This window comes from Papaver somniferum, chromosome 2 (genome assembly GCF_003573695.1).
Source record: "Papaver somniferum cultivar HN1 chromosome 2, ASM357369v1, whole genome shotgun sequence".
Lineage (NCBI taxonomy): Eukaryota > Viridiplantae > Streptophyta > Magnoliopsida > Ranunculales > Papaveraceae > Papaver > Papaver somniferum.
Window position 1 is genome coordinate 61,834,803 of NC_039359.1, and position 15,961 is coordinate 61,850,763.

At 35.7% G+C, this 15,961-nt stretch overlaps 1 protein-coding gene across 1 annotated transcript; it reads left to right on the top strand.

Annotated features, from left to right (window-relative positions):
* Positions 1–1,744: 1,744 nt before the first annotated feature.
* On the top strand, positions 1,745–3,316 carry LOC113353404 (myb-related protein 330-like). Its single transcript, XM_026597012.1, has 3 exons — positions 1,745–2,018; positions 2,131–2,260; positions 2,351–3,316. Exons 1-3 carry the CDS (start codon positions 1,886–1,888, stop codon positions 3,192–3,194), a joined length of 1,107 nt encoding a protein of 368 aa, XP_026452797.1. The 5' UTR covers positions 1,745–1,885; the 3' UTR covers positions 3,195–3,316.
* Positions 3,317–15,961: the final 12,645 nt, after the last annotated feature.

Sequence of the window (15,961 nt, forward strand, 5' to 3'; positions counted from 1 at the left end):
TCTGGAACCATGCACAATGATGGTCACAGTGGCGCGGTAGCCTTTCAACTTACAAGTGCCTACTGGTGTTCAATAACACTCAAGACTTAACCGATGATCCACAAAAACAAAGTAATTTAGTGAATAAAATTGTCTCTGAAGTTTCTGTAATAATCGTAGAAAAGTCAAACATAAGAGTAACTCATGACCTCTGCTACTACTGTAACTCAATAGGTTTGCAAACCTCTGCCAGTTCGCGAAGTCAGGCCACAAAGGTTTGCAAACCTTAGAAGTTCGTGAAAGTCAGACCACAAGGGTTTGCAAACCATGGAAGTTCGTGAAATTCAGATAATAGGGGTTTGCAAATCGGGTTGCGAACTTACTAGGTAATTCGCGAACTCAGACGTAAGGGGTCTTCAAACCCCTAGAGTAATGAAGGGAAACAATAGAACATATCATTATGGGTTGTAGTTTCTCTAAACTAGTGTGGTCGCTTGTCCCTTATAGTAATTTAGTTCTTAGAGATTCCAACTCTAATATTTCTACCTGAGATTCCAACTCTAATATTGTCACGTGCATGCTCACATGACAACAGGACTCAATCAAAAATATGGGCAAGTGTCGAAATAGAGGCAACTTTGAGTTGGCTTTTCCAACTAAGGGCAAAGTCTAAATAACAATTAAAACTATCATGCTCCAATTAGAAAAAGTAATGACCAAGCATCAAACAGAATGCATGCTGGTTGACATGCTTCCTCCCATTGCTTAGGTAGGGATTCGACTCCCGTAATCACCAAATAAAAAATGGTTGACATGCTCCCTCCCATTGTAGAAATAGGAGTTCGAACTCCGTAATTGTCATAAATAACTCCTTACAAAGAGTTAAAGGATGTTGTACAAGACCAATCTTCCAAACCATCAAAACAAACCAAAAATTAGAAAAAATAATACTAAATTAAACCTAATAAATCTGTATGCCTTATTGCCGTATTAATTTAACTAGAGTATTATTGCCGGTCAGTCTTCTTGGTTATTAATGATTAAGATGTAAATTTCAAGGGTAATCTGTTTACTTACTCACTCTCATATAAAAAGAGACTCTTTTAGGAGAAATACACTATAATTACGTCTAAATAATTGTTTTTCTTAACCAAACTCATTATTATCTCACATAATTTAGGTTGTTTGTTCGATGCTCTTGTTCGTAGCTTAAATGATACCCCAATTTTATCTTCAAGCAATTCTTCCATTGGAGGACCTTACATACATTATGACATATCAGTGTCGGCTCTTTTTTAATCCATTTTTACAAAAACCACTTTTTTCTTCTTTCATTTTTCAGCAGAAATTTATTAAAATTAACAAGACAAAAACAACTACTTCTACTTGGCTTTACTTTCGTTCTATCTCAGTTAACATGTTTAAGTATATTACCCTTCCTTTCAAAGTTTGTTCTTTATTATCGTTTTGCTGAAATTAGTTTTTTACTACTACTACTGTACTAGCTTATAGAGATAGATAAGCATATAAATATGGAGAAGTCTTAAAACTCAATCCAATTCAATGCAAAAATAAAGTGTTTCCTGTTTTGCGTAAAACCCACACTGATTGCTTCAACCCTCTTTCTCTCTCTCTTTCTACATTCTTCTCCCCTTAACTTGAAATCTAAGCATAGTTGTTTTTGACACTCTCTCTCAACTTTCTTACACCATTAAAACCAACAGAAGCAAGTTTCTTGATTCTTCAACACTCTCGTTTTGCAGTACTGGTACTACTACTACTAGCTGGTACTAGTACTAGCACGTTGAACAATTTCATCATCTTCTTATAGATAATTGGACTAGAGTTATCTATACACCTAACGTTCTTTTTTGTTTTCCTTCTTTTCAATCGCCATTAACAATTAATGGGTCGACATTCTTGTTGTTTGACACAAAAGTTAAGGAAAGGTTTATGGTCACCTGAAGAAGATGAAAAGCTTTTCAACTACATTACTACATTTGGTGTTGGATGTTGGAGTTCTGTTCCTAAGCAAGCAGGTACTTGAATTGCATTCATTTCAACCCTTATTTCGAGTTTTTTTTTTTGGTTCATTTATTTACACCGAGCTATACAAGTACGTATATACTGATTTGCGTTTCATTTATTTAGGCTTACAAAGATGTGGAAAGAGTTGTAGATTGAGATGGATCAATTACTTAAGACCAGATGTTAAGAGAGGAATGTTTTCACAAGAAGAAGAGGATTTGATTGTTAATCTCCATCAACTCTTAGGAAACAGGTAAGTGATTATACATTTAAGGAAAAAAAAATGTTCAATGCGAAATGGGCAGTATCCTGCAAATTTGTTTTTTGATTGATATTTTTTCAGGTGGGCACAAATTGCAACAAAATTACCTGGAAGAACCGATAATGAGATAAAAAACTTTTGGAATTCATGTATAAAGAAAAAACTCAAACAACAAGGAATCGATCCAAATACACATATGCCATTAAGTGAAACCAAAGAGTGTTGTAATGAAAATCTTCAAACATCCTCAACCGAGATGGGCCAAGCAATGGTGATCAACAATTCGACGGTGTTCCGTAATGGACTAATAAGGACTGATCAAGCTCATTATCCAGATGAAGATTTCATGAATAAACAAGTTTTTGATCCATTTTCTAGCTTTGAATCACAAATGGGTTCTGATCAAACAGGGTGTACCAGTAAATCTAGAATTTTATCTCAATATCATAGTGAACAAAATTATAGAGATAACTATGAGTTTGGGTTTTCGCCAATGCCGAATTTAACTTATAACTGTGATCATAGTAATAACATGACAGACTCGATGGCGACAGACATTTCCGAGAGTTCGAGTTCCAGAATGAGCAACTTGTTCTTGAGCGAAACTAAAGAATGTTCTGGTAGTAGTAGTTGCAATGTCTTGAACATCCAAGATAATGAACTACACATGATGGATAACAATATGATGGAGAATTCAGCTTTTTCGTGGGACATAACTGAGGAGACTAATAAGTTAGAATCTACATTTCAAGAGTTTCAATTCAATGGGGTAAAATCTGAAGAATTAGAAGAAGAAGAAATGAAGATAAACTCCTGGGAAGTAGAGGACCATACACAACATGGACGGAGTTATAGTTCGGAAAATTTGGTTAACTTTCCGTTGACGTCGCTATCTGAAGATCTTGAATATTTTGAACAAATTTAGAGTCTAATTAATTGTCTGCAAGATTCTCTTAAAAACTTTTCATCTATTCTTCTTAATTACTTTTTATTTGCACTTTTGGGATTTCCCTACTGTTTTTTACAGTGTCATATAAATACAACCTTATTGATAGCGAGGGAAATACAGAGGTTTTTTTTTATCAATCTCTTCTTTATTTCTTTCTTTCTCTCTTTGCATTTTCATTTACTTTTTCCTTTTCCTGTTCTGTATAGAGACAAGTACTTCAAAATGATGTTATGATTGTAATGTGTAAATGAAAAAAGGAAATCATGTACTGTAGTAAATTGCAGTTTGGAACTAATTTAATTACCAACCATCTTTTGTTCCTTCTTTTTTTTACGTCTTTACTGTTTTGATAATAAGAAACTGAATGTCTTGTAGCACAAATCACGCAGGAAGATGTCCGTAATGAGAGAATCGACACTGTGTTTTTCACTTGTGAAAGCAGCAACCAAAAAGACTAAAGATAAAGTGACGGAAAAATATTATTTATTTATTTGTCATTTAGATCATGTCTCATAGAGTTTGATTAACAAAGCCCCAAGGTAGGCTGGTTTAAGGAAGTAGCATCCTAATGACAAAAGTCCATGAATTGCAAAAGGAAAATATTGTTGGGCAAACAAAAGCTAAATTCCACACAGTATCCGTCACATATAATGGCCACCAATTTTTTTACCCCCAACCCACCCCAAGGTCGGTCCAGTCAGTCACAGTCTGTGCGTCATGATCTTCACTCTCTACCGGCATTTTGTCTTGTAATTTCAACACGGTTAAATTTTCTCCAAATCCTTGACAACTAAATCTTGGCGTAGATTCTGTTTGTTCACAACAAAAGAGAGATAGGAATTTGGCTAGATTAGGACGCCTAATATTGGATCTTTTTTTGATGGGGCGTGTTCTGATGAGGGCATGGGGGACAAATCATATCTTGACACGTGTTTTTATTATTAATTGATTCCTACAAATCTTGTTACCAACAATATATAAAAAAGTGTACATCAACTTATTTTCTTAGAGCTTCTCCAACGGTGGTTGTGTGTGTTTCCTAGGTGGCAACCCAAACAACACATCCTCATTCCAATTTTTCCTTAAATTTAGGGGGAGAAAACATTTCATCTCCAATGGTGTTGTTGGTGATTTCTTATGAATTAAATGCATTTTTGTTTTTAGTATATTTTAGATTTTATTACACCTAAAAAGGACTATTTAATATATTGGAATTAATTTTAGGAAGCAAAAGCTTACTTGGATAGCTTGACATTGTCAAGGTGAATGTCAAGTTTTAGACATTCATCTTGACAATGTCTAACAAAAATTAAGCCTTGTCATCTTCACATTGATTTAAAAAGTTGGGTTAGAGAATATTTTAGGGAAAATGAATGTCTATCCTATGTCGACCTAGACATTTATCTTCACATACATTCCATTGGAGAAACTCTTAAAGTTTCTTTGACTTTCTTTCTTCACATCCTGACAACATGTTAAGTGTAAGAAGATGTGTTTCATTTAATTCCTTCTCTTCTTTTAACCTTGATATAATACCTCCTCTTGAAGGTGAATAAGATTATCCAACATATTGTTGATGAACCTTAAGCTTATTGACATGGTATCAGAGCTCCATGGTGAGTTGAGTGCTTCTTAGTAATAGTGAGTGCTTCATTACTTCGATTGATCCTTCTTCCGCTGGCTTAAGGTTCTTGTCTTTCTTTATACACTTATTGAAACAAGTAAGTTGTACTACTGATTTTATGATAAACTTTTTATGTTGAGTTTATGATCATCCCTTTTTTAAATCTTGTTAATCCATTTATCTTGGACTTGCAAGTTGTACTGTTTTTGCTTCTTACAAACAAATTGTCATCTTTGATCAACATCTTGTTTTCTCATCAGACGTCTACTTGTTTAACTTGTGTTTCTTTTATCTTAGCTAAATTAATTGATCTTAGCTATTAAATTCGTAAGCCTCCTTATCTTGTGTTTTTGATCGTAGCTAATTGAGTCCATAAACAAACCCCTCTTAAGTTTGTTTGGTTGATTTTTTCGAACTTAATTTCTCTGTGTAAGAGAGAAAACTTGATTTGAATTTGAACTATTACCGTTTTACCCTTGTAGGACTTTTTCCTATTCGATTACGCATATAATTTTTAAGTAAGAGTATCCGACTGGTTTGATTTCCGCCGATTTGTACCGATAAACAGTTGTGTACAAAATCAGTTTCATTTGTACCTTTTTTCTAGTTTGGTGAAGTTTTTTTCCCCTTTAACCGCTTGCAAACTTCTCGCAAGCTGCTTGCGACCTACATACATACCTCACATTATTTCTTTTTTAATCGTGATAATGTCTTCCGACAGACGTTGTGTTTACTGTGGAAGCAATTCACATTACGTGGATAAATGTTTCAAGAAAATTGGGTATCCCGATTGGTGGGACGCTTATAAAATAAAAATAAATACCGATCAAAGAGGGTCAGATACATGTACTTCAGTGGTGACGACAACAACCGATGCTCATTATTCCGTTGTTGCATCTCATTCTTTGGTTAATCCGAACATTTTTCGGCAATCAAGTGAATTTGATAAAGCTTTACTTACTACAAATTCCGAAAAAGATCATGGTTGGGTACTTGACTCCGGTGTCACTAATCACATGACATTTGAAGCATCTATTTTGAAAGATGTATGTGCACCTGAATGCTTAACGGTTTATAATGCCAATGGCATTCCATGTCCGGTAACTGCAGCTGGGAGAGTGGATTTGAATTCTTCCTTGACTTTAGAACATACTTTGTTGATTACGTCTCTTTCTAATAATCTTGTTAGAGCATTTCTCGGTCGAACTCGCATGCGTTGCTATCTCAAGCATGTTTGTCAATGTTAGTGATCAAAACTATAAGTCTTGATTTCTAGTCTATTATAGCTAAGTCTCGGACTAGGATAGAAAGTGTAGTTGAGCTCAAGGACTTCGTGGCGATTCATCATACAAGTAGAAGAACTACTCAAGGAACCGGTGGAACTTCTCGACAAAAAGGTATGTGAAAATTTGAACTTATCTACACTCAAAAGTCTATCTACTCTATCTCCTACTCTTTGAGACAAGAAGTCGTATGATATATATATAGACTTTGATTATACACATTTGATATTTCGAGCCGAGTATACCTCGCCTATTCATATCTCGAAATATGAGTTGGTAAGATTTTCTCTTTAACCAAGTTTATCTCTACCATGTGACGAAAGTCATGATATGTTTCAATCATCTTGAAAATTGCTTTGACGAAAAATGGTATAACAACTACATAACGTTCTCTAAGAATGTTTCTATGATTGAAATGAGAGTTTAGATTACATAACCAATGGTGGGCATAAGCATTGTTGTGGAAACACATTTATGTATAAGTCCTATTCCTTAAACCAAAGTTTGCGAACTTTGTTGATCAAGAAAACCGGAAGAATGACGTGATCCAAGTCCGTGAACTCAGTCCACGAACTGCCGAAGTTCTCAAACCCGAGAATTTCTGCTGGAGTTGACAAACTACTTGCGTGAAGCTAAGTCCGTGAACTCAGTCCGCGAACCCAGTCCGCGAACCGGAGAAGTTCTCAAACCAGAGAATTTCTGCTGGAGTTTGTAAACTCTGCCCGGTAACTTAAGTCCGCGAACCTAGTCTGCGAACTTGAGAAGGTTATATATCTGAAGATGATTTCTGAACTTAAACTTAAAAAGACTAAGGAATGCAGTTTGCAAACCGTGGCTATAAAAGTTCATGAACCGATTCAAGCGAATCAAATCATCTTTGCTTCAATTGTGTCTTGTGTAGTACATGATATTTCCTTGCAATTGAAAAACTCTCTAACTATTTCATTTGAAATCATTTGAACTAGTTATGGTGAAGAAGAACGTGGTTGATATGGAATGCTCATATGGCTAACCTTTTGGTTAACTATTGTTAAACCAACAAGTGCATACGTTTGGGTACGGTTAACAAACCTAGAAGCGTGCATTGTCAAGTGTGTGCTAAGTTTTTGATCTAACGGTTGAGAAATATTAGCTTGAATCTAAATCAAATTTTCATCTAACAGTGGATATTGATTGCTGTGTTACCAAAGTAACTTAATTGCAAACTACGATTTGAAAGACTACATAAAGGAAATATCTAGTATTGTGCAAAACTAATCCCCACACCTCACGTGTGATACTAGTTTGCATACTAGAGTCGGTTCTCCTTTAACCTTTGGTTTTCTTCTTCTAAAACCAGGTTACGACTTAAAGACTTCATTGGGATTGTGAAGCCAGACCGATACTCCTTTTATCGTAGTTGTGTGATATGATCTTGCATCTTCTATCGTACGCGTACAATAAGATTGATTGGCTTGAGACTGATATATCCGATAGGAAAGATATAAAAAGTAATCACAAACATCTTCGTCTCATTGTTTGTGATTCCACAACATCTTGTTTCGCTACCATACGATTAATATTGTTGTGAGGTGATTGATAACTCTAGGATGTTCTTCGGGAATATAAGACCAGATTATCAATTGGTTCCTGTTCAACTTGATTATTATCAAAAGACGGAACAAAACCTTTTACGGTTTATTTGTGGGAGACAGGCTGATCCTTTGATAGACTTGTCTGTGTGAGACAAATTTGTTTATTGTTAATTCTTAGAATTTGGGTCGTAGCAGCTCTTAGTTTGGGTGAGATCATCTAAGGAAATCAAGTGCGCAGTATCCTGTTGGGATCAGAGGCGTGGGGAGTACAATTGTACCTTGGATCAGTGAGAGACTGATTGGGGTTCAACTACAGTCCAGTCCGAAGTTACCTTGGAGTAGGCTAGTGTCTGTAGCGGCTTAATACAGTGTGTGTTCAATCTAGACTAGGTCCCGGGGTTCTTTTGCGTTTGCGGTTTCCTCGTTAACAAAATTTCTGGTGTATATGTTATTTCTATTTCCGCATTATATTTGTTTATATAATTGAAATAACACAGGTTGTGTGTTTGAATCAATCAATTGGAAATCCGACCCTTGGTTGTTGATTGGTATTGATTGATCCTTGGATATTGGTCTTTGGTACCATCCAAGTAATTCCTTGTATTTGATTAGAACTCGCAGTTCTTGCTTGAGTAAATAAAATCAATAAGAGAGATATAAATTTGTTGATATACTTTTAATTGATTGAGTCTTGTTGATTCTCTTAAAAGTATATTCGAGTTTGTCTATACAGATTGCTAAGCAAAATATTGGGTGGTGTTGTTAGACCCCCGCTTTTTCAAACCTTTTATCAGTATCACAAGTGACTGCACAATTAAATTGTGTAGTATTGATTTATTCGACTTTATTTTTTCTCCAATATCTCAGTGACGGGAAGATAATTGGGCGTGGTACTAAGAAAAGGGGTTTGTATTACGTAGATGATGCCTGTGAAGGACGGTCTTTGTTAGCCAAAGGGTCTTCCCGTGCATATGAAGATCAAATATTATTATGGCATCACCGGTTGGGTCACGTTTCCTTTGGTTTTTTACAACATTTATTTCCAACCTTATTTCCAACCTGCAAACCCTCTGATTTTAACTGCGAAACTTGCATCTTAGCGAAGAGCCACCGAACTACTTATCCTGATAGATTTAATAGAAGATTAGTTCCATTTTCTTTGGTTCATTCCGATGTTTGGGGACCTTGCCGAATTACTAGTACTTCAGGATTTTGTTGGTTTGTTCTTTTTGTCGATGATTGCACCCGTATGACTTGGCTTTACTTGATGAAAAATAAAAGTGATGTAGTTGATATCTTCAAGTCTTTTCATGTAATGATTAAAACACAATTTTACACGCTATAAAGGTCCTTCATTCTGATAATGGTGACGAATATGTTAATGAAGTTTTACAAGGTTATTTCCAGGAACATGGTTTAATTCATGAGACTACTTGTCCTTCTACTCCATAACAAAATGGTGTTGCAGAAAGGAAGAACAGGCAATTACTTGAGATTACTAGAGATTGTTTGATTGGAGCAAACATGAGACCACATTTTTGGGAAGAAGCCATCACAAATGCAGTGTATCTCTTAAATCGTGTACCCACTAGTGTTTTGAAATTTAAAACACCTTTGGATAAATTGGCTTCATTTGTGGAAATTATTTCCCAGCTGAAACTTCCTCCACGAGTGTTTGGATGTGTTTTATATGTCCATATACAAAAACATTTGCGAAGAAAGCTGGACGCATGTGCTCTAAAGTGTGTATTCGTTGGTTATCATCCGTACCAAAAGGGTTACAGGTGTTATCACCCTTCTACTCGCAAATATTATGTTAGCATGGATATTACCTTCTTTGAGCACGAGAAGTTTTACTCAACATATGATACAGGTTCTCCTCTTCAGGGAGAGAGCAATATTGAAGAGTGGATTTATTTCCAACTAACAGTGAGATGCATATTTTTGTCACAGAAGCAAGTTCAAGTAACCCTTAAGATTCTTCTGATTTGGGCATGACTACTGTGCAACCTCCGGATACAGTTCAAGAAGTCGAAACTCTTATTGTGGAAGACCCCTTATTTTCTTCAGCAGCATCTACACCAAATCATCCTCCTACTGACGTCCCTGAGGTAAGCGTCGAGGATTTGATTAATGTTGGCAATAATTGTGAATTAACTGAGACAGATAGGTACCATTTGCCACAAAGAAGTAAGCGTTGGGTGCCACCAGATCGTTTTTCGCCTGAACCGATAAAAAAGGTAAAATATCCTATTGTAGATTACATGTCTACTCATAGATTGTCAGAAGCTGGCAAAGCATTTGTCAACCAGATGGAAGATGTTACCATTCCTAAAAATGTACAAGAAGCATTATCTAACCCAAAACGGGCAGGTCCTCTGATAGAGGAGATGGCGGCACACGAAGAAAATGGTACATGGGATATAGTCTCACTACCAGTAGGAAAGAAACCAGTTGGCTGCAGGTGGGTATATACAATCAAGCATAATCCAGATGGATCGATTGATAAGTGCAAAGCAAGACTTATGGCTAAGGGATTTACCCAGACATATGGTATTGATTATCAAGAGACATTTGCTCATGTTGCGAAATTCAATACTATTCGAGTCATGCTTTCCTTGGCAGTAAACTTAGGATGGGCTCTACAACAGTATGATGTAAAAAATTCTTTTTTACATGGTGATTTGCAAGAAGAACTCTACGTGACACTACCTCCAGGTTATAATGCTCCAAACAATGCTAATGTCATGTGTAAGTTGAAGAAGACTTTATATGGTTTGAAACAAGATAAAATAATAATGAATTAAGAAGGGGCTCAGTAAGCACATTAAGAGGGTGATGGTGATGACCACCATTGTTTTCGTTGCCCTGTCACTAATTCCTGATGATTATGCTGGAGATAACCTTACTCATCTAAGGTTAAAGTCATTTGGTGGCAATTTCACACGAGGTGTAATGAATAAGGTCAAACATCACATTGCTATGGGGATAACATGGAAACGTTTAGTGGTAATTCCTCTTGATGTATTATAACGCTTTACAGTGAATACGAGTTTTCTCTTTAAGTTTTTTAGTTTAGTCAAAGTTTAAAGCTTATTCTTTTGATTTGTTTTTCTTTCAGGTCTGGGATTTAGTGAAAAGATCCAACCTAGAACGGAATCCAGTACAAAATTTAGTGATGTGAAGGGAGTCGATGAGGCCAAAGCTGAGCTAGAGTAAATTGTCCATTATCTTCGTGATCCTAAGGTACGTAACTGCAGTACATATTATAACATTATAAAGAGTGAATTCTCATTATAGGTCCCATTGTCAACTATTGCTCCAGCTATGATCTGGGAACATGGATCATGTTTCTTACCTCAGCATGCACGCTGAGACAGTTGTGAGGATCAAGCAAGAGAGAGGAGAGCACAAACGCGGAAGCAAACAAAACTACTCCATTGATAATAATTTTGGTGTATAAATTCCCATGGCCCAACAACATATTTATAATTTTAGCAAGAGCAATGGTCACGAAATATGGAATGAGCAAAGCAGTTTGGCTCGTAGCACACAATTACGATAATAATGGCAAGAGCATGAGCACTGAAACAAGACTTCTTATAGAAGAAGAGGTGAGAGGATTCTTGGACAGGGCTTACAATAATGCGAAAACAATTCTAACAACCCACAACCAAGAACTTCATGCACTAGCTAATGCTCTACTCGAGAAAGAAATACTTACGGGAAGCCAAATGAAATCTTTACTTACCCAAGTCATTTTGAAACAAATGAAACAACCAACATGACAAATTGTCACATCACAGAGTATTGGTTCACAATCGCCATCAGTTCCTCCATCTGTGTTGGAAATAATAAAACCAAGAATGTGGTTTGTGAAGCAACTAGTTGCAGTTGACACAGTGTGTCATATTTGGAAGTCGAGTTAACTTGAGAAACAAGTTATTTTTGTTCTAGAAGAGTTATATTTTTAGAGTTTGACCTTATTAGGAAAATGTCTTTGCTTAGTCGTTAAGTTTGTGAAATTATAAATAGGTTGCCGAGTTCTCTTGCTCGATCCTACAATCCGCACCAAGTTCAGATGCATCTACTGCTGCTGCTGCCGCCTCACCAGAAGCTACAACAACGAAGTCCATTGGAATTGCTCCAGTGGGACGTGTGGAATCTGAATGTAGATCTAAAAGAATGGAAATAACTGACATGAGTGAAGTGTTGGTTGTTTCTAATGTGTTTCTTAATAAGAAGAAAAATAAATCAAAGAAAAATAATGAGACACTCTCATCTGCAGAGATTCTAGAAGGTTTCTGCAAGGTTGTTGAGGTTGACAAAGATCTTCATTCAACACGGGAACAAGTAATCACATCTGTGTCGCTTCTACTAATTACTTCACGCGTCAAAACACAATTACATCTCAATTGGTTACTTGTAATTCTGAGTAAGTAGTTCTAATCCGTTTTCATCTAAACCAATTCGAGTATCAAATAGAAGAGTTCTGTCAAAATCTAAAGCTGCAGGTCTTCTCCTGAACATCATAAATCTCAAAAACTGAAGGTATTTCTAAAACTTTAACTGATCATATGAAAAGATTTCAGCAGAAAATTCCTAGAGTTAGGCTCCATGTTGGGATGACAGTTATTTTTACTCGAAGAAAGATCTTCAAGTTATGTTCGGTAGATTTTGCTTTTGAATTATAACAGTGTTCACACAAGTTGATGTCCTTATGAAACCTTGCCCTTCTGTTTCTTTTTTGTTTTATATTTTGTTTTGAGCTACACGCTCTTTTGAAGTTGTAATCGCATACACACCGTTTACGTGCATTACTAACTTTGCCAATCAAAAAATGGCTTATCACCAAATTGCTTAGGATTTACCAATCCATACTCGTAGATATTTTGTCATATATGAATTTCTGGACATCCCAAGTACATTGGTAGTCATGAACAGCCATTAAAATTAAGAGATATTCTGCTTTTAGGTCACATAAAAAGTGACCAAGTTGCATTTGGGTCATCAAAATATTTTAATCGGAGTTTGGATCACTGGATCATTGTTGACCGTCTTGACCGCCTTGACCGTTACCAAAATAAAAACACACCTCCAACTTATCCTATTACTATCATCTTTATCAAAAGTATTAGACAATAAATTTGATTTACTATTTTTTTTTTCCTAATGTGCAAAGATAAATGTTGAAGACTCTTGATTCTTACTTCCTTAGCTATAGTATCCGCTGCCGAATTGTATTTTCGGCTAATGTATCTTACCTTAGATTGTGGAAGAGTACATATAATCGCCTCAACTTCTTTAATTGTGTATTCATCTTCCTAAGATATTTCCTCACACTTCTTGTCTTTTTCAATATGTGACAATTGATAAACTAGATAGAATATTATCTCTTAACCAAGAAGTAAGGGACGGAGCTTAGTGGAAGCCAGGGGTGGCTCCCGCCTTCCCTAAAACTTTTATAGACTAATAATAGTCCTTTATAATTCCTATTATTTCTAAGAAAAATCTATTACTACCCCCCCTGTTATTTATTTTTTTACTTTTTAGATTAGCCCCCCTTGTATAGAATTTCTAGCTCCGTTCCTGCAAGAAATAGCTTTTAACAATGCTTTTACTTCTGCATGAACTGCTGTCATTGCTTTATCTGCGCCCGTTTCTATATGCATGAATTCCTCTTGATCTACTGAAAATAAATAAACGTGAATCCCATTGATAGGTCTTCTTTCTTGAAAACAACATCTATAAATATTATCCAATCTGTGGTTAATTAAGAACGCCCAATTTGGAGTTGATAAAACTTCATTTCTAGATAAGATTTCTCGGAAGCGTAATACTCTATTAGCGTTGTCGGGTTTGGATCCTCTTACGACTGTAGATGCACCTACAGAGAGAATACTTTTACGAGAGTAAAGATAGATTTTGAGACATAACCGTTTTAATTAGGGGTGTACACATACAGTGTTTCATTTTTTTACAGGGGGTTAGTTAATTAGGATTCGTGGAGACATTGAAAGACTTTTTATGCAAGAGATTTTGGGAGATTCTCTGAATGATCTTCAAAGAATTATGGTGATTCAAAGAGAAAACAAAACGTATATGAATTTCACCTTACACTCGTGAGACAAAAAATATATTTATTTTTTTACAACACGAATATATGAAAAATTCAATAAAAATGTATTAATTATATATAGTCAAAAAAAATCAAAACGAGACGGACACAAGGGATTTGAATCTCTAGTAAACTTTTTTCTTTTCATTTCTGGACAAGGTCCCGGGGTTTTTCTGCATTTTCGGTTTCCTCGTTAACAAAAACTTGATTTGTCATTTACTTTTATTTTCCGAAATTATAATTGTTGTTATTATAATTTAAAGTAAATTACACAAACATTAATTACTATTTTACTTGATAGCAATCCTATTATGTTTGGTTAAGTCCGAGCCTTTTATCAAGTAAACATACTTCGTTGTTGTATTGTCTCGATCTCGTATCCATAGACGATCACACTAAGTGTGAACCGATTAGTTGTATTGTCTCGACTCGGTCCATAGACAATCACTTTCGGAGAAAGGACTTATAGGTGGAAAAGTTTTAGATTGAAGTATATTTGGGTACCCTTGTCTTTTCAATTGGTATCAGAGCAGGCAAACACGAAAAGATTTAACAATCTGTGTTTGGTGCGATCTAACCTATAAGAAAATGAATCCAATAGTTGATATAGTTAACGTAACAACAATATTTGACTACTTCAAAAAATCGTGGTGGAAGAACGAATGAAGTACGTAATTGTGACGCCCCAATTACTAAACCTGCTTAGCTAATAGGATTATAAACTAATTTAAGCATAAAATATAGACTAACGATCTCAAGAATCTAGACTACATAAACTAATCCCAAAAGCAAAACTCATACAGTCTGATACAGAAAAAAAATAAAGATTTCTCATGTGATACGAATATAACCATGTGTTGTCTACAGAGAAAACATACACATATAAAATATAAATAAACATCTTCAATTCACTGAAACTTTATGCTACGGAAACGAATATCTTCACGTGCGCCATCTTCTGAATGCTGAAACTGAAGTGGGAACGAATGAGCACATCATCCCAAAAAGGGGGATCAACGAAAACATGCAACTGTCAAGTAATCACTAACATGCTTCACAGTTCTAAAAGAATATGAATCGAAAGAAACAAGAAGAAATTAATCATTTCAGCTATTTATGCATCATGAAGCAAGTGTCACTCTAACCTCGCCAAACTCATTGGAGAATACGACGCGAGATAAACCCAAATCAATAATAATAACATCGTCCACATAGAGTTCCCAGACAAACCATGATTCAGAATATTACTATCAAGATCAAAAAGTTAGACAAACAAGTATAGTATGCATACGAGTGATTTCCCCAAAATAAAGTAGTATATATAATAACGAAACAGGGAAGAAGTCGCCTTACTAGGTCATATTATAACGGGGAAGAAGCCGCCCTACTAAATAATATTAAAACGGGGAAGAAGCCGTCATACTTAACTTAGCAAAGAGTCGTGGGGAATCACAGACACTCCTTGCGGGTAAATCATACAACGCATATTACACGCACATCAAGACACATACAAGCATTTACATAGATAATAAAACACGGGAACCTGCAAAAAATAATAAATACTCATCGTGCTCTCATTGGAAAGAATGCTCAATGATTACAAGAAGGTTACAGAGTTCCCACCTGGATTGATGACAAGCCATGCCTACCTCGAGATCCACAATCCATGGGTTCATCTTTTGAATCGATCGTTGTTAATAAAGTTTAACTAATTTGGGAAGAACACGAAACCCTAGCTTTAATTCATCATTAGAACGGCTTCAGATCATCAATTAAAACACAACCCTTCTGTTCTTCGTCAATCATCAACACTAAATCATCGTCAGTTCTACACAACCTCAAAATCAGATGAATCCCTAACTTCTATTTCTTCCAGAACCCATTCGACAGCATCATCATCATCTCCTCACTCAGTTCATCAAGCTAACAAGGTTTACAAGAATTCTCGAACAGAAGAGACTCGAATCTCTGAGATCAAAATCAACAGAGAGGAAGAGGGAACGAACAGAGAACAAAAAAGAAGAAGAAGAAAAGAGAAAGATAATGAGTTTCTCTTTGATCGGTCTAGGGATAAGACCAAGAAATATTATTAAGGCGCCCAGAATGGATAAGGGAAGCCAGGTGGTCTTCATATTTATCCAATG